General features: G+C 40.3%; 5 protein-coding genes across 19 annotated transcripts in view; 1 reads left to right on the top strand and 4 right to left on the bottom strand.

Moving 5' to 3' along the window:
* The window catches only part of LOC127354955 (E3 ubiquitin/ISG15 ligase TRIM25-like), a 207,835-nt gene that overhangs the window by 55,871 nt on the left and 134,558 nt on the right, over positions 1-17,406 (bottom strand). For 2 of the 13 annotated variants that reach the window (XM_051385690.1, XM_051385543.1), the window contains exon 2: positions 3,904-5,250. The exons of 5 other annotated variants lie outside the window; for them this stretch is intronic. In XM_051385690.1, coding sequence (XP_051241650.1) covers positions 3,904-5,250 — 1,347 coding nt within the window. Of the gene's footprint in view, positions 1-3,903; positions 5,644-17,406 lie in introns of those variants that run through there. 6 more of the 13 variants (XM_051385614.1, XM_051386358.1, XM_051385472.1 and 3 more) reach the window with 5 other exon arrangements.
* Positions 374-1,040, top strand: LOC127357847 (histone H3). The gene has a single exon (XM_051390406.1). The coding sequence runs from the start codon at positions 421-423 to the stop codon at positions 829-831; it is 411 nt and encodes a 136-aa protein (XP_051246366.1). The 5' UTR covers positions 374-420; the 3' UTR covers positions 832-1,040.
* Positions 1,942-2,749, bottom strand: LOC127358025 (histone H2A-like). Its single transcript, XM_051390908.1, has one exon. The coding sequence runs from the start codon at positions 2,626-2,628 to the stop codon at positions 2,245-2,247; it is 384 nt and encodes a 127-aa protein (XP_051246868.1). The 5' UTR covers positions 2,629-2,749; the 3' UTR covers positions 1,942-2,244.
* LOC127358488 (histone H2B-like) lies at positions 6,306-7,314 on the bottom strand. Its single transcript, XM_051391653.1, has one exon. It carries the CDS (start codon positions 7,261-7,263, stop codon positions 6,895-6,897), a length of 369 nt encoding a protein of 122 aa, XP_051247613.1. The 5' UTR covers positions 7,264-7,314; the 3' UTR covers positions 6,306-6,894.
* Positions 9,242-17,406, bottom strand: part of larp4b (La ribonucleoprotein 4B) — a 41,384-nt gene continuing 33,219 nt past the window's right edge. For all 3 annotated transcript variants that reach the window (XM_051382806.1, XM_051382966.1, XM_051382894.1), the window contains exon 17: positions 9,242-16,958. In XM_051382806.1, coding sequence (XP_051238766.1) covers positions 16,620-16,958 — 339 coding nt within the window. In that variant the 3' untranslated portion in view covers positions 9,242-16,619. The remainder of the gene's footprint in view (positions 16,959-17,406) is intronic.

The following is a 17,406-nucleotide window of genomic DNA, read 5'->3' as shown; positions in this document are numbered from 1 at the left end:
AAAATGACTAATTAAAAGAATACCAATAAGAGATTATTAATCTTAATCAAAATAAAATCAAACAACAATCTGACTTTTAAGTGTTCAATTATAATAAAAACAACATAAATAAAACATGATATAAAAACAGTTTATGAAAGAAGTAAATATTAAATGATTAAATAAATATTAAATGATTAAAGATATATTGATGTAAACTTATTTCAGATGTTTTATATATAAATGATCTATCGATCTGATTGGCGGAGGGTTTTATTTTGAATTTTCTCCTCCAATCGCTGACGAGTTCCAACGCGCGCGCTTTTCTGTGTGGCCCAATGAGCGCTGCCGTCGCTCCGGCAGTCCCTTTATAAAGCCGCCGCCGGCAGTCAGACGGTATTCTTCTCTCTCTGTGAGCTCAGAGCGGATCGATAAGCAACAATGGCCAGAACGAAGCAGACCGCCCGTAAGTCCACCGGAGGAAAAGCTCCCAGGAAGCAGCTGGCGACCAAGGCTGCCCGTAAGAGCGCCCCCGCCACCGGCGGAGTGAAGAAGCCCCACCGTTACAGGCCCGGTACCGTGGCTCTGAGGGAGATCCGCCGCTACCAGAAGTCCACCGAGCTGCTGATCCGCAAGCTGCCCTTCCAGCGCCTGGTGAGGGAGATCGCTCAGGACTTCAAGACCGACCTGCGCTTCCAGAGCTCCGCCGTCATGGCTCTGCAGGAGGCCAGCGAGGCTTACCTGGTGGGCCTGTTCGAGGACACCAACCTGTGCGCCATCCACGCCAAGAGGGTGACCATCATGCCCAAAGACATCCAGCTGGCCCGCCGTATCCGCGGAGAGAGGGCTTAAACTGACCCCAGACCTGTTGGACCAACACACAACGGCTCTTTTCAGAGCCACATAAACTCCCTGAGAGCAGCAGTCCTCAAACACATCTTTATTATTCAATATTAACATTATTATATAGTATAAAGTCTAATATCTCTAATGTACAGTCTGAGGTTAAAGAGGTTGTTTACTGTCACATTCTGCAGATTAAATAAACTCATCTGGTTTCAGTAGCAGTTTTATTGACCAACATGAGTAAATACAAGTTACATTAGTTATTACTTTAAACATTATTGTAACTGAGGAATGTATAAAGTCTTTATTCAGTATTGCATGAACAGAAACAGCTGAGCACAAAGCGGTAAACGCTTATAAAACTGAACAATAACCAACAAGTACAGAAGCAGAACGGCCATGGGTTATTTTTATTTTAATGCACTGTTATCTCGTGATGACGACTTATTTAGTTATCTACATGACAAAGATTGTTTCCTTGTGATAATTAATGTTTGTCTTTACTTATTTCATTATCTCGAGAAAACAAAATAAGTTCCTCACTTTTATTTATTTATATTGTTTATTTATATTGTTTCCTTTGTTGGTGTTGGAAGCTCACTACATTTCCCAGACGTCACTTCAGCAAGCAGCAGAGCTCAATCAACTTCTCCAAAAGTGTTTTTCAGGCAATTCAACTTTACATCATGTGGTTCAGTGTGATGAAGCAGAGAGCAGGAAACTATCTGTTCACTTTCTCCAGAGCTTTCAACCCCATCAGGTGGGGTTCATATACGTCCCCTTTTACTAATAATAAAAATTTAATTTATAGAATGTTTTTCAAGAAATTCAAAGACACCATACTTTAAAGTTCTGGAAAAGCCAGCAAGAGGACTTTGTTTCATTATTAACTCTTCCCACAGTCAATAATTCACTTATGTGTGTGAACATGTTGTCCAACTGTAAACAGGTGTATGATGACACATTGCAGGGACTCCTATAAACCATTAAGAGGCTATTAAGGCCTTGACTGACAGGTTTCTGTCCTTTACCCAAATCTAACTTCCAGCTACAGTCGACAGCAGAAAGCTGCTGAATTGAGCCAAAAATATCAGTTTCCATCACATTGATCTCATCTCAGGGTAATCAATAAGGTATATTTATTAGTTTACAGCAGATCAAGATGTCACATTCAGCCTATTATCAGGCTGTATGCAGTAACATCTTACTAACAGACTGATAAAGATTAATGTAATATATTATAGAGGATGTAGTGATACTTTGTTTAGGAAAGGTTCCCTCCCCAACCTGAGTTTAATTCAGGTTATATAAATATATAAATGTTGTATTTAAGATGGTAAAGTGTGAATAAAGGAAGTTTCTCTTCAGTGGAGGTTGTGTGGCTCTTAAAAGAGCCGTTGGGTCGGTTGAGTCGCTTCTTTACTTCTTGGCGGCCTTCTCGGTCTTCTTGGGCAGCAGGACCGCCTGGATGTTGGGCAGCACGCCGCCCTGAGCGATGGTCACTCCGCCCAGCAGCTTGTTGAGCTCCTCGTCGTTGCGGACGGCCAGCTGCAGGTGCCGGGGGATGATCCGGGTCTTCTTGTTGTCGCGGGCGGCGTTTCCAGCCAGCTCCAGGATCTCAGCGGTCAGATACTCCAGCACCGCCGCCAGATACACCGGAGCTCCGGCGCCGACGCGCTCCCCGTAGTTGCCCTTCCTGAGCAGCCTGTGCACTCGGCCCACCGGGAACTGGAGTCCGGCCCTGGAGGAACGAGTCTTGGCCTTTGCTCTGACTTTACCGGCTCCCTTACCGCGACCAGACATCTTTATTGTTCGGTTTATTTGACTGAATGTAACTCAACGGCGGCGGAACGTGTTTATATAGCGGAGAGCTGCTCGTTCATTGGATGAGCTGAGCGTAAGTTCCATCGTCCAATCAGAACAGAGGACGCCGAGTTCCCGCGTTAACGACAAGGCTTCCGCTTTCACTTGTGCGGGAGTTTCAAAATAAAATCAGAACTTCATTTAAGGTTAAAAACACCAGTGACCAACAAAAATAAAACAAAGTACAAGTAACCTTATAACTTTAACCAAAACTTGATATTTTTATTCATTTTCCAATTTTATATTTTTTATTGATAGTATTTCAATGTTTACACTTTCTCATTATTACACTTTCATATATTTTTGTACATACACGAGCCTGAACTGTACAAAAAGAGAAAAAGTACAAAGCAAAATGAAGCACACAAAACAAACTATGATAATAAAGGAGTTTCAATTTCAATTTCCTTTGGGTGACAATGGTAGGGAAAAGATTTAGACCTTTATTTAGGCCTACACCCTAAAAGAACAACAAAAACAACAACAAAGAAATTATAAAATCAACAAGCAGGGTTCAATGGCACTAACAGTTATAACCCAATATGACTGATGGCAGTTTTTCCATTACATAAATACATTTCAATACAGTTTTTTTTCTTTTTAAACAAATACATTATATTGAATTATATCTTACTTAAGTCATGTTTACAGGTAACTAAGGTATAGTACGTCAAACCAGTATAATATTAATATTAACCCTTTACAACCTTATATATGTCCCACCAAAAGGAATTAACCACATTGTAAAGTCCCAAAAAATGTGATAATGATTGAAACTCACAGAAATGTCTCCAGCAGGTTCGGTCCTCTGACAATTGTTTTTTCTTCTCCACAAACATTTGTACTTATAGAACAAAGTGAGATTGGAAGATAAACAACAACAAATACATCAAAACAAATATTCAACAAACATTTAGAGCAAACAGAAGTTTATATTTTCATACAGAGAAATGTCAAATATCATCATGAGCAGTGATAGCCTCCATGGTTAAACAGACACAGGAAGGAGCTCCAACTAAAGAAACTCAAACATTTACAGAACAAATAATGAGAAGATGTCAAAGTACCGCCCACAATGTTTGATTGACAGGTGATCAATCAGCTCTCATCAACAGAAACAAGATGCTTATACACAGGATTAAATCCCTTAGATGACTTCTGTCTACTTCAGTTTACAGAACTCTAGATGTGGATTCAATATAAGCGAAAACCAAAATCCAGAATAAAACCCAAGTCCAGCATAGAGAGGCTGAGTGAATGTGGTCTGGACTCTGTGGAGGAGAGTCACGGTTTCAGAGATGCTGTAGAAGGACAGAATACCTGCACTGTGATCCAGATACACTCCAACTCTGGAGGACAGAGGACCTGAGACAGGAGTTTGGACATCATTGTACCAAAACGTATAACTGTTGTTGTTACAAATTAAAGCCCAAGATTTGTCATTGTATCCAAACCCACATTCAGCTGAGCTCCCTGCTCTGTTGATATTCTTGTATGCGACTGCTAAACAAACTCCTCTCCCTCTCCACTCCACCTCCCAGTAACAACGTCCACTCAGACTCTCTCTACTCAGGACCTGCCACCATCCAGTGAATCTGTCTGGGTGACTAGAATAAGACTGATGTTGATTCATTAATGTTGCTTTTCTGTTCCCCTCAGATAATAACAGCTGTGTGTTTGCTGTGTTTGGATCCAGTGTGATTTCATGTGAATATCTTAAGAATCCAGCTCTGGTCTTGGGCTCTGGTTGTGGCAGTAAAACATCCACTTCAGTCACTGTCAGTGAGACGTTTGTCCATTTCTCTCTCAGAACGTCCTGTAGTTTATCTCTGAGCTCTGAAACAGCCGCTGTCACATCCTCAAAGTACCTCAGAGGACGGATATTGATGCTGGATGTAGATTCACTGAGTGCTGACAGTGAGGGGTAGTTGTGTAGAAACTGGTTGTGGTCCTCTGTGTGTGACAGCTTCTTCATCTCAGCGTCTTTCCTCTTCAGCTCAGTGATCTCCTGCTCCATCTTCTCCTGAAGCTCTTTGACTCGACTCACTTCAGTTTCCTGCTGGGATCTGACCTGCTGCTTCACATCAGAGCTTCTTTTCTGGATGAGACTGATCAGCTCAACGAAGATCTTCTCACTGTCCTCCACTGCTTCATCAGCAGAGCGATTGATAGCCTCCACCTGCTGTTGAAGCTCCTTCACATCTTTCTCTCTGTCCTGGATTCTCTGCTGGATGTTTTGTCGACTCACCTCGAGCTCTCTCTGCCTCTCAGTCCTTTCTGCTGCAGCTGAGACTGTGTCGTGGCCTTTATGTTCATCCACAGAGCAGAGATAACAGATACACTGCTGATCAGTACGGCAGAACATCTTCATCACCTCATCATGACGAGGGCAGATGTTCTCCTGGAGCTTCTTGGAGGGGTCCACCAGCTTGTGTTTCTTTAATGGAGCTGCATCAAAGTGACGCTGGAGGTGTTTCTCACAATAAGAGGCCAAACAGACCAGACAGGACTTGAAGGCTTTCAGTTTTCTCCCAGTGCAGACATCACAGGACACATCTTCAGGTCCAGCATAGCAGTGATCAGCAGGAGCAGCTTGGAGTCCAGTCTTCTTCAGTTCCTCCACTAAAACTGCTAACATGGTGTTTTTAACCAGGAGAGGCCTCGGTATGAAGGTCTGTCTACACTGAGGGCAGCTGTGGATTTCCTTCTCATCTTCTCCATCCCAGAAGCTTTTAATACAGTTCATGCAGTAGCTGTGTCCACAGGGAATAGCCACCGGATCCTTCAGTAGATCCAAACAGATCGAACAAGAGAAGGTTTCTCGGTCCAGCTGAACTCCTTTCTGCGCCATTTCACCTCTCAGTCACAACGACTGTCTGAGTTTCACTTCCTTATAAATGAAACTAGTTTGATCTCTGATCTAAACAACATGTGTTTCTGCAGCGAATGGGGCCTGTCGGCTCTTTCACGTCACCACATGTTGGTTACACCCATCCTTCAAACTGTAGATCTAAAGGGGAGGGAACAAGGAAATATGTGGACAGAGTGAAGCTCGCTGTGTTTGAGAGCAGGAAGAAGAGGGAGGAGTTATCAAGCTGTGATTCAGTCCAGGAAGAGGAGCCACTGTGTTGATTTTTCTGTTTTAAATAAACTTTATTGAGATTTCACATGAGAATATTACAAGAGTTTCACAATAAAGTTCATCCAGTGTCAAAGTGCATCAGAAAACATGAATAAAGTGCTCATGAACCAGAGTACAAAGGAGTTGGAGGTCTTAAAAATGTTTTCTTCCCCATTTATTTTACAGATTTTAAAAACAATTGATAACTCAATGAAATTACATAAACAGTCTGAATTTCCATGCTAATTTATAAAGAAAGTCATTTTTCCCAACATTAAAAAATTTAAAATTAATTTGCAAATCTATAATTTCTTTTGTGGATATCAACTGATTAATTAATTAAACTTAAATTCCAGTTTAATATTATCAATACATTTCTATTATGTGAAATTTTAACAGTAACAAAATTTGTATTCTATATATTTACATGGATTTGTTTAATTGACAGATATATATTGACAGTTTTCAAACAAATCAAACATTTAAGAGTACAAGAATTTTTAACTGTCAGTTTTAATCACTAAAAGCAATAGTTATCACTTTAATCAGCAATGTTCAAAGTTGCTATTGATTTTATTAGTTTAATATAAATATAGCAACTATTTTTACAGTATGTGTGTAATCAGATATTTAATATAATAAAAAAATCCTGGAGAAACTGATAATATAGTTAATAACCTTCAGTATAAAGATAAATATAATATAGAACAGTGACTGTCGCCACCTTGTGGTGAAAATAAATACTGTACCTTCAATTTCAGATCAATACCCATTGATAGCATTAATCTATAATTATAGGCAGTTAAATGAAATCGATCCTTTATAAGTGTTTGTATTACTACAATCTTTTATAACATAAATCACCCAGAATAAAAACGATGGGACTATTTTACCGCACAGAGAATTAATGATTAACTGTTTAATAGATTAAAATATTTTCATTATATAATTATCACATTAATATAAATGAAACCAGCTCCACAGCTTTGTGTAAACATTAATCTTCCAGGACTTTGAGCTCTTGAGTTGAAGCGGTGTGTGGCTCTTAAAAGAGCCGTTGTGTTGCTGTTAACAGCGGAGGGTTTTTACTTGGAGCTGGTGTACTTGGTCACGGCCTTGGTGCCCTCGGACACGGCGTGCTTGGCCAGCTCCCCGGGCAGCAGCAGGCGGACGGCGGTCTGGATCTCCCTGGAGGTGATGGTGGAGCGCTTGTTGTAGTGAGCCAGACGGGAGGACTCACCGGCGATGCGCTCGAAGATGTCGCTCACGAACGAGTTCATGATGCCCATGGCCTTGGAGGAGATCCCGGTGTCGGGGTGGACCTGCTTCAGGACCTTGTACACGTAGATGGCGTAGCTCTCCTTCCTGCTCCTCCTTCTCTTCTTGCCGCTCTTGGTGACCTTAGACACGGCTTTCTTTGAGCCTTTCTTCGGGGCCTTGGCGGGTTCAGGCATGTTCTCTCTCAGTCAGACTTCCTCAAACGGATAAACTCACAGCGAGTGAACTCCCTCTTTATATGCGCTCGATGCAAATGTCACTGTGCTGTTGCTCGCACACGATTGGCTGAGCTGTCGCGTTCGAAACTGAGCATGCGCAGACGTAAAATAACGGTTTCATTGTTTATATTTATTTCGAACAAGTAAAAGAAGAAAGAAATATTAAAAACAAGACAAAATAACATTAAAATAAAATGAACAACAACATTATACACACTGTCAATTAATAAATCCTTATCAATAAGTTAAGTCTCGCATATTCAAAAAGGAGGAAGTATACGGAAATATTGATTTATTATTGATTGGAGTTATTATATATCTTTAAAGGCTATTCTAACTATCCAGATATACAATTAAATTAAAATAATTTTTTTAAAATGGCTCACTTTGGCTTACTTTATATGAAAAGTTTAAAACAATAGAAAATAACATCAATGATAAAATGTTTTGCATCAAGCAGAGACATATGATGATTGATTAAACTTTATTAACATTACTAACATTATTGACTTTATTCTGTTTAGTCTAACATGTATTAAATTTTAATCTGTGATCTACAAAGTGGTCTTAATCTGAAGAAATTATAATTATTACAATAAAATGTTGGTTTGTAGTGTTTTTTTTACTAAGTAGCTCTACAACAAACTATATTTCTTTCTATGGTAACTTTAATCAACGTCTAATATCCTGCTTCAAAATGTGGGTGTTTTATTTTGAAATAAAAGTCCTGTGGTCTCCTTCAGGCTCCTGAAAAAAAAAAAAGACTTTGATATTAAAAGTACAATTTCTTTGGAGATCTGCATTTCCTTAATCTTCAGTTTCAGAGGAAACTTCCAGGTTAAGACTTCAAATCAAAGGATTAAAAAACCTTCAGCCTTAAAAGGAAAAACACCCAAATGTCCTAAAGCCTTCAACGGCTCGTCGTTTAAAGAATCAGACTTTATTTAGTGAATATGAACATTAAGCTGTGGTCGTTTCCCATTTTTATAAGACATAATTTATTCCATAATTGGCACTTTTAGCCAATTTATATTAAAAATAGAACAATGTTGTCGACCTGTGGAGTAAAAACACATAATGAAGTCTGGATTTCACATTTAAAATAGAAATAAATTAAGAGATGAGTGTTTGAATATTTATTTATATTTACACATTTACTTTTTAAAACTTTGTGTTCCCCTCCGATTAAACTTCAATCTAAATAATAATTATTATTTATAGAGAATCTTTTAAAAACAGTTTGACAAAGCACAATAATCACCGTTATACACAAAATGTAATTAAATATTTAAATCAAGAAAAGCAAAATACAATAACAGCAGAAGAAAAGCCAGTTAAAAAATAAATAGAAATCACATAAAAGCCTATAAAAAAATTTGTTTTTAAGAAGCGATTTAAAAGAATAGATACTAAAAAAAGAAACTTTAGTAACGTAACGTGTGTACGACTGATTTAATGTTAACAAACAGAATATTACATCTTTAATTGACGCCCAGATCAGCCAGCTTGGATTTCGAGGTCGGGGGTTGGCGAGGTTCTTCCCGCTTTCTTCGGGTGGCGCCGTAATACCTCCAGGGCGAGATAATTCCTCTAAAAATTGTACACATGTTCACACAGGAGGCAGGTTTATTCTCAATAATGAGATTATTTATTATCTACTGATGTTGAATCCTGAGTGGGAAAGTTATTAACGTCACATTCAGGCTGATATTGAAACCAAAACGTTACGGGAAACTTATTTTAAAGATTACTTTACCTAGCAGTTTGAGAATCAGTGTTTTTTTTTTTTTTTTTAAGTTTCAGTTATTATTAAACTCAATGTATGAAACTACTTTATTTATTAGTTATTGCAGTTTCTAGGTCAAAATAGTTCAAGTTAAAGTTGCATTTTGTTCAGAAAAAGCCCCAAAAAATAACAACACCAACAGACAGCGGCTCCTCAACAGTGCCTAAATCTTTATTTTTCAGTAAGCTACATTTTTTTTCTCCAAATTAGACAGTTTTACATCATGACACAGAGTAACTTAAATTATCTATAGCTGACATGTACGCTTGATTCCAGTCTCGATGGAAGAATAGACCCAAATAATAACAAAAAACCCCCCAAAAACAATAAAAAGAAAGCCCTCTTGAAACGCAACCTCCTTTCCACATCTGTTAAAGGTGTCGTTAGGCAAAAATAATAATAATTATAATCTGTCCAAACCCCAAAACGCGATGGAGTCATCGATTGTCCACAGCGGTTAGCGTAGCACGGTGAGAGTGTTAATGAGTTAAACCACAGTGAGTTGATAAAGAGATCTTGTTCCAGTCAGTTGGTGTGCATTCGTTATTATATCTTTAAAAAGGAAAGAAGTTTGTTTTTATGACAAGATGCAACCCTCGAGGAGAAAAAAAAAAACAAAAACAAAAACAACAATGGCACTGTCAAACGACGGGGGGCGAACAGGAAGGAAGGAGACCGAGAGCTGAGGCGACCCGACAGGCTGATATGAGGTGTGACGCTCCGTGTACGAAGTCCATGAGAGAAAAGGAAAACGCCGCGACGCGAGCGTTTAATGCCGGCGGTACAGGAGAGGCGTGCAGAACTTGGGGCCGTCTTTCCCGCCCAAAAAAACAAAAAACAAAAACAAAGAGATCCCTTCAAAACAAAAACAAACCTCATCCAGTCTGAGGTCTTTCAGGAAGGAGTCACAACCTTTTGCATCGGTCTGGATTTCCCCCCCCGGCGGTGGCGGCGGGGTCGGTTGGTACATTTATTTATTCCACACATGCACACATTCACAGTTCAGGGATCGCCCCCCCAGTTTGTAATCAGCGTCTGTGTTTTACCGCGTCTCAAAAAAAGTTTTGAGGTCAAACATGCCTCGACCTCGGGCGGCGGGGTTGGTTGGCGGCGAGGGATTCGACCGCCAAGTTGCAACGCACGAAAAAACTTCTCCTAACAAGTCAGTGGTGTCACTTTGTAGATTTCTCCAGATGTGAGAAGTCTTTTTTTTTCTTCTTCTTCTTTTGATGGACTTTCAGTAACAACATCTCAAAAATAAAATACAAAGAATAAACACACATAAAAAGCCCGAGATGAAGCGCTCAGCTATGTACAGGTTTAAACTGCCCAGTCAAAACAAAAACAAAAACAAAAACAAGTCGTATAATGGCACAGTTATTGGTTTGCAGTCCCACATGTGATCAAATGGTTTATTTATTATTTTTTTAAACATTTTAATCTGCGTATGTTAATGTACGTTATGTGCCAGAAACACATGTAAAAAAACAACAACAAACAAACAAACTGTGATTCCAGTTGAGCCCCTTTGCTTCTGCACCCCCCCCCCAAAACAAAAACAACAACAAACAGAAAAAAAATGAAATTATTTGTACATTTTATTTCTCAGGAAGAGGAAGTGATGAAAGCTGAAGAACAAACAGAGTCAGAAGGAAAAACACTGAGCGAACCGTTTTATTTTGGATGTCTCGTCTGGTACCTGCAGCGACACTCGAGGTCGGTCGGTCGGTCGGTCGGTCGAGAGACTTTCAGCTCGACCGACGACAACAACAACATTTATTCTGCGTCTTAAAGAAATGAGACCGCCTCGAGTGTCGCTCGCTGTACAAGCACACATCAGATCGCCTCGCTGAAGACAGAAGACAAAACTGGGACGTGTCCATCAGGCATCGCTCTTTTTTGTGTTTGTTTTTTTTCATCGTTTTTTTTTAAACATTGTTTTTTTGTTTTTTTTTTTAAAGCCGGCTAGAGGAGCGAACGGTACCGACGTCAGCGCGCCGATACGTGACGAGAGAGAGAGAGAGAGAGAGAGAGAGAGAGAGAGAGAGAGAGAGAGAGAGAGAGAGAGAGAGAGAGAGAGAGAGAGAGAGAGAGAGAGAAGTGCTGCCAGTTGTTGTATTTTGGAATTTCTTTTATCGGTTCGTCTGAAAAAGCTCAAACTTCCTGTAGTTTTCTGTCCGTAAGAGAAACCGTTTCCCAAATTTATCTTCGGAGCAAAAAGAAGTGACACCAGGGACAATCCGCCCCCCGACGACCTGCTCAGATTAGACCGTAAATCATCATTTAAGACCCAAGTCGGGATAATTTCAACGTCCAATTTGAACAAAAGATAAACAACTACATCTCCCATGAGTCTTAGCTACAGATACACTATCGGACGCTCGCAGCTCGGGATGGTATCGAACCTTAAACACACGTCGGGTTAAATGACCAAAAAAAAAAAAAGTTTTGAAGAAAATGTGTTTACGTATTTATAAAAGTATCGATACCGAAACGCCGATATTGGGGAGCTTTAGCTGGTGTGTGCTAACCAGAATTAGCAATTTTTAATCTTTGGATTACGACTTCCGACCGAGTCAGCGTTTGCTTTGTCCCTTCTGGGCTACCGTAGAAACACGGCGACCTCCTTAAACACACTTACACAACAACAAGCTGTAATTTTAAGTAAAAAAAACAAAACAAATTCAGCCTTTTCAGAGAAACCGATAACAGAAAAAAACCTCGATTAGAAAACACATTAACGTGTTTTTAAAGGTTAAAAAAATAAAACTAAAAACGGCAGAACTTCAGCTCTCTACTGTCCTATTATTAATATTGTTTATTAAGATATTGTCTAGTCATGCTGCCCACCTCATGTGGACACAATGCAGTTTGATTATATACTGTTGAGTTGCATAATGTCAGAATCAATCACGGTATAACATCGATGTTGAGTATTAGTGTCATGGTCTACACGAGGCTAACCCCCCCCCAGCTCTGAAACTATTACACATCCTGTTGGAAAACATTAAATACTTTAACGCCTTTTTTTTAAATTACTTTTTAAACTTACATCTATTAATTAATCTCGGTATTATAACAGTAGTATTTTAAAGATAGAAAAAGATCCTTTGCTGTTTGTTTGCACAGTGACGACTAAAAAAACTCCGACATGTAGTGATTTTACAGCTTCAGCATTCAAACTTCTTGATCCGCGTGCTTCTAAACAAACAAACAAACAAACAAACAAACAAACTCAATAAACAGTCAAATCAAAATTTGTAAAAAAAGCAACAAAAACGCAGCCAGAGCTTTAAAAAGAGGATGTCGGTGGACACGCAGCTTTGTAAGGTTCGTTAAGAAGATGCTCGTCGGTACCAATTAGTGCACAGTGTGGGGAGGGAAGAGAGGGAGGAAGAGGAGGAGGAGGAAGAGGAGGAAGAAGAGGGTCCACCCAGATGTGACCGACCATAATATGGAATGAAAAGACAACAAATAAACAAAATGTACAATCAGACGACCTGTCCAGCGGCAGCGTGGAGCAGGATTCAAACTCTGCACAACCCAAAAAAAACTTTAAAAAATAAAAACAAATTAAAGAAAAAAATAATCTTTTTTTTTTTGTTTCTTCCTCTTATATCCTACATCCAGCCCAAATAGCGACATTAATAGTTCAACAAGATCAATATAGTTTTTTTTTTTCTATAATCATTTTAAGGTACCTCTTATATTTTTCTGAGTATTTACAACTGTACAAGCAAAAGCACACACTTCAAAGTGCACAAATTTTAATACAGTATTGACTAGTTTTGCATTTACATGGTTTATATTTTTCCCCGAAAACAAAAAAAAAAAGAAACAACCTGAAACTATTTAAACAAAAAGAGAACAAATTATTCTTTTCGTACATTTTTTTTTTTACAAAAACACAAAAAAAAAAAAAAGGAAGAAAAACATTGCTGCTCGATTTGAACTTTCTCCGTAAAGACTCGTGACGTTTCGGTTCAGCTAAATATTTTCCACGTGTCACGTTTCGTTTACATTGTTGGGGGGTCGGAGGGGGGGATTTTTTTTTTTCTGAAAAGAAATAAACTCTATGCTTGTCTTGTATAAAAGTTAAGGCAAAGTCATTTTTCAAGTTTAAATAAAATTCAAGTTTCTCAAACACTGGATGGACATTTTTTTTTTGTGGTTTTTTTTTGTTGTTTTTTTTCCAACATTTTGCTTTTAGAGACGTCGACGCATCTCTATTTTATTTTTCTTCTCCCTAAAAAACAAAACAAAACTTTAACGATATTTCTCATGGAATAAACAGCATTGGTTTATAAATAAGTGGATATGGTTCATTTTTCTCTCTCTTTTTTTTTTTTAAACCAATTTCCACCAATGAGAAAGAAAATAAAATTAAAAAAAAAAAAAAAAAAAAATCGACCCATCCAAGTGCATCTCAGTCCTTCAAAATAAAACAAAAAATAAACAAACTCAAAAGATTTAGCGTCCAAATCAAAAGCAGCTATGAGCAGGAGTACAGGCTTTTAAAACGTTTCCCTTCTTCAGACGGGCTCCTGTTTTTCCTCTTAGTGGGATTACCCAGAATAATTCTTGTTGCAGGAAGACTTCGGCGAGACATGCGAGGTCCCATGTCGCTCCCTCCCCCGAACAGATATTGTGTATAGTACAGTGGGATCGTTTTTTTTTATTTATGCGACAACTTTTTAAAAAGATTAACCGAAGCACACGACTGACGAGCAGGAAGGGAAACTCAAAACTTCACTTTATAATTACAGTTTTATCGTTTCTAACCTCGAGTGCCAATCGTTCTTACTATCTCCCCGGGCCGATTACATCTTGAGGAAACCGTAAAACAACCCAAGAGTTGGTTGGTTATCTGCCAGAAGTGGCTGCTACAGTAGACGGACCAACCCAACACAAAGCTCACAGAGTTTCCTCCCCAGCGTCTCCATCGTTTTGCTGCTTCACTCGAAAGGAATCGAGTCACAAGCTCTCGGCGCTGGTTGATTAAATCCCCCTCCCCCTCGTTAAAGCCTGTATCTGTGTGGTTGCTATTGCTATAGCGTCCTCCATCAGTCGGCTCGAGGTGAGTTTAAAAAGGATGTTTTTTCCTTCAACTCTGTGCTTTAAATTTAAACTCCTCTCAGGTAATTTATCCCCGAACGACACAGGAGTGAAGCAGGCCAAGTGTGCTTTGGTCAATCTTTATTTTATTTAATATTTAAGTGTGTGTGCGCGCGCAAGTGCAAATTTAAAACTAGGAGGAAACTGACGAGGGACAAACAATAAATGTGGTAAAGCCGAGGAAACTCAACCTGCTCGTCTGACGTTTTTGGTTCAATGACGTTCACGTGAGCCTTCGACGAGACTCCCAACAAAATCTCTTTCACACTCCCAACGTGGCAAACTACAAAAAAAAAAAAAACCTTCATCGGATTAGTTTTTTTTTTTTTAGTAAAATCTTTCTACTCAACCGTCTCACTTTCCTTATTCATCAAACACTCTTTCAATGAAACTCCTCACTGATACAGAACCAAAAATACTCAACAACAAACCACTGCATTCGCCTGCTAACAGCACAAAACTCCCTCAGCAAAACAACAAAACAACAATCAGCATCCGTAACAAAAATATATATAAACGAGCTGGACGACTCTGTAAAGTCATGTGACGCTGCCTGAACGTCCGTCCTTCACTACAGTGTGTTCAACAGGCATCCAACAAGGCAGAAAAGCTTCAGCGGGTTGCGTCTACGGAGGATGGCGTGGGGGGGGGGGGGAACCTCTTCCCTTGACTTTAAAAAAAAAAAAAAAAAGATAAATTCCCTTTTATTTTCTTTGTTTCCGCTTCAGGTAGGATAATCAAACATTTGCCCTCCGAGTCCGAGAAAACACAAACAGTGCAAACAAAGTTCTGGAGATGTAAGTCTAGTTTTTCTTTTTTGTTTTTAGGCGTCGAGATGAGCTGCGATAACTGCGACTCCAGGATTTTGACGTCTAGCACCATATCTAGAAGAAAAATAACTAGAAAAAAAAAAAAAAAAATAAACACGCCGCCCCCCGATTGAACGAGAAACATCTCTGTACCAAAAAGCGCCACGCTGAACTCTTTATCGGTGCGTTTTTGAAAGAGTCATTGTCGTCTCAGCAGATATTCAGAACGAGTGCTGCCACCGCCTCCTCCTCCTCCACCGCCTCCTCCTCCTCCTCCTCCTCCTCCTCTTATGGCAGTTAGTTACAGGTCACAGCAGATCTGAATGGAAGCTAGTGTTCATTTCCTTCCACCAGCGTTTCCCCCGACCTCCCCGCTTCAGACGAGGAGCTGACGTCGCCATAATCTCATTATTCTTTTTTAAATCTGCCTTTTCCTTTGACATCGCGTTGCCTGCTGATAAGTTTTATTCCACAGTTTTGTTTTTGTTTTTGCGTTGCAGCTGAGAAAGCTTCCCAAGAGTTCCCAAAAGAAACACACACACTGCGAGCAACAAAAAAAACCCACTTTTCCACAAACATTTTGGCCAACAACACGTGCCATCGTTGCCTAATTTGCCTTTTTCGGTTGCAGATATCCCGTCTGACGCTTAAAACAGCACTCACATCTCACATCCGCCCGCCAGAGGCAACGCAGCTAGAGAGTTAGCAGTGTAAGCAAGTAGTAAAAAAAAAAAAAACAACGGCAGAGAGGGAGGTGATTCTTTACAGATGATCAGAGGAAGAAAAAACCCAGCGGTAACTTCACCGACAGTCGACGTACAAAGCTGGACAACAAACAAACAAACAAACAAACAAAGTCAATCTAGTGTAAATAAATCTGCAAAAAGAAAGTTCACTTTGAGGCGATGTAAACCAAAGGATCCGAGTCTTGTTTGCGATGAGATTTTTAGAAGAAGTTTTGCATATGGATGTGAAATATGTATTAAAAAATAAACACATCTGCTAATTATGACCCATAATTAAGCTACATAAAGTCGCACAACAGTGCCACTCAACATGCACACAAACCCCTGACTATGAGAGCCAACACAAGGTGGAGTCTGTTGTACGCACTCTCTCCCATCATCCACTGGGGGCGGGGGGGGGCGGCGAGGAGGGCACAACAATGCCCCCGCTGCTTCGCACACACACAAGACTAACTTTATCCCACAAGGCCATTTGGACAGAATGAATAAATTTCAGTGTTGTCAACTTTAAAGAAGACACAACTACGTAAAGCAAAACAAAAAAAAAAAAACAAACAAAAAGAGAGAAAAAAAAAAAAAAGGAGAAATAAAACTGAAAATTAAAAGAAGAAGCAAATAAATATAGTAAAAGAATGAAACGGTGCTCTACATGCACAGTAAAGTGCTTTTTGTCTGCAAGCCCTGATCCAGAAAAGAAGGCGTCCTCTATGCTCGTTTGTGAACTGGTGATTCTGGGATATAAGTATTGAGTAGCCCTGACTTATATTTCCTTTTTTTTTTTTATACTTTTTAAACGCATCTGTGGAGTTTAGTCGGGGGGGGGAGGACGCATGGGAGGGGGGCAGGGAAGCGCTCCCTTTACTGCGGGGACTTGGGCGGGGTGTGGTGGGGATCTTTGCTGGGGTTTTTCCCTGGGTGTGGGGGCGGGGAGGCCCACCGCCCGGCCGGCCTCCGGGCGTCCCTCGGGGGTCTTCCCGGGGTGGCCGAGCCGGGTTTGGAGGAAGTGGGGTATGTCTCTCTGGGCTTGGCCTCCCCCGGCGGGATGGCGGCGGCGGCGGCGGCGTCGGGGCACTTCCTCTCTTCGCCTGCGGGGGCGGCGCAGGCTGGCTTGGCTTCCTTGGGGGTCGGCGGTTGCTGTAATGTCGGGGCGTCCTTCACCCGCTGGCAGATCTCGGCGTAGGAGGGCTTCCTCAGCTCCTGGCAGGAAAACAACAACAACAACAACTGAGTCATAAAATGTTACCCAGCATGCACCTGGAGGCCCGTCACTCCGTGCAGCGCTCAGCAGGAAGCCTCTTTGTGGGTGAGCGATGACATCAGAGCCCACACGACCAAATATAAACGCTGTGTATATATTCTACATCACCAAGTGAGCTGGACGACTGTTTATCTTGACAGACGCTCGTTAATCCGCCAACTTACAGGCGGCGGATTAATACAAAGTTTGTATTTTTATGGTTTTATTAAGTAAATTAAATTTTTTAGATGACAAACGACTCAGAGGTTCAAACCCCCGGCAGCACTGATGTGTTTAAACCCACATTTGTAGATACTCTGCTGCATCTTATATCACATTTCTAGCCTCTTCTTACAAGCCCTTTGGGGGGGGGGGTTCTGCTCACACCTACATAATCCATCTTTCTAT

This window comes from Dicentrarchus labrax, unplaced genomic scaffold (assembly GCF_905237075.1).
Source record: "Dicentrarchus labrax unplaced genomic scaffold, dlabrax2021, whole genome shotgun sequence".
NCBI lineage: Eukaryota > Metazoa > Chordata > Actinopteri > Moronidae > Dicentrarchus > Dicentrarchus labrax.
Note: the sequence above shows the minus strand (reverse complement) of the source record. Positions and strands in the feature narration are given on the sequence as shown.

What these genes read in the sequence shown, in the direction of transcription:
- LOC127357847 (XM_051390406.1), top strand. Translation starts at nt 421, where the DNA reads ATGGCCAGAACGAAGCAGACCGCCCGTAAGTCCACCGGAGGAAAAGCT.
- LOC127358025 (XM_051390908.1), bottom strand. Translation starts at nt 2,628, where the DNA reads ATGTCTGGTCGCGGTAAGGGAGCCGGTAAAGTCAGAGCAAAGGCCAAG.
- LOC127358488 (XM_051391653.1), bottom strand. Translation starts at nt 7,263, where the DNA reads ATGCCTGAACCCGCCAAGGCCCCGAAGAAAGGCTCAAAGAAAGCCGTG.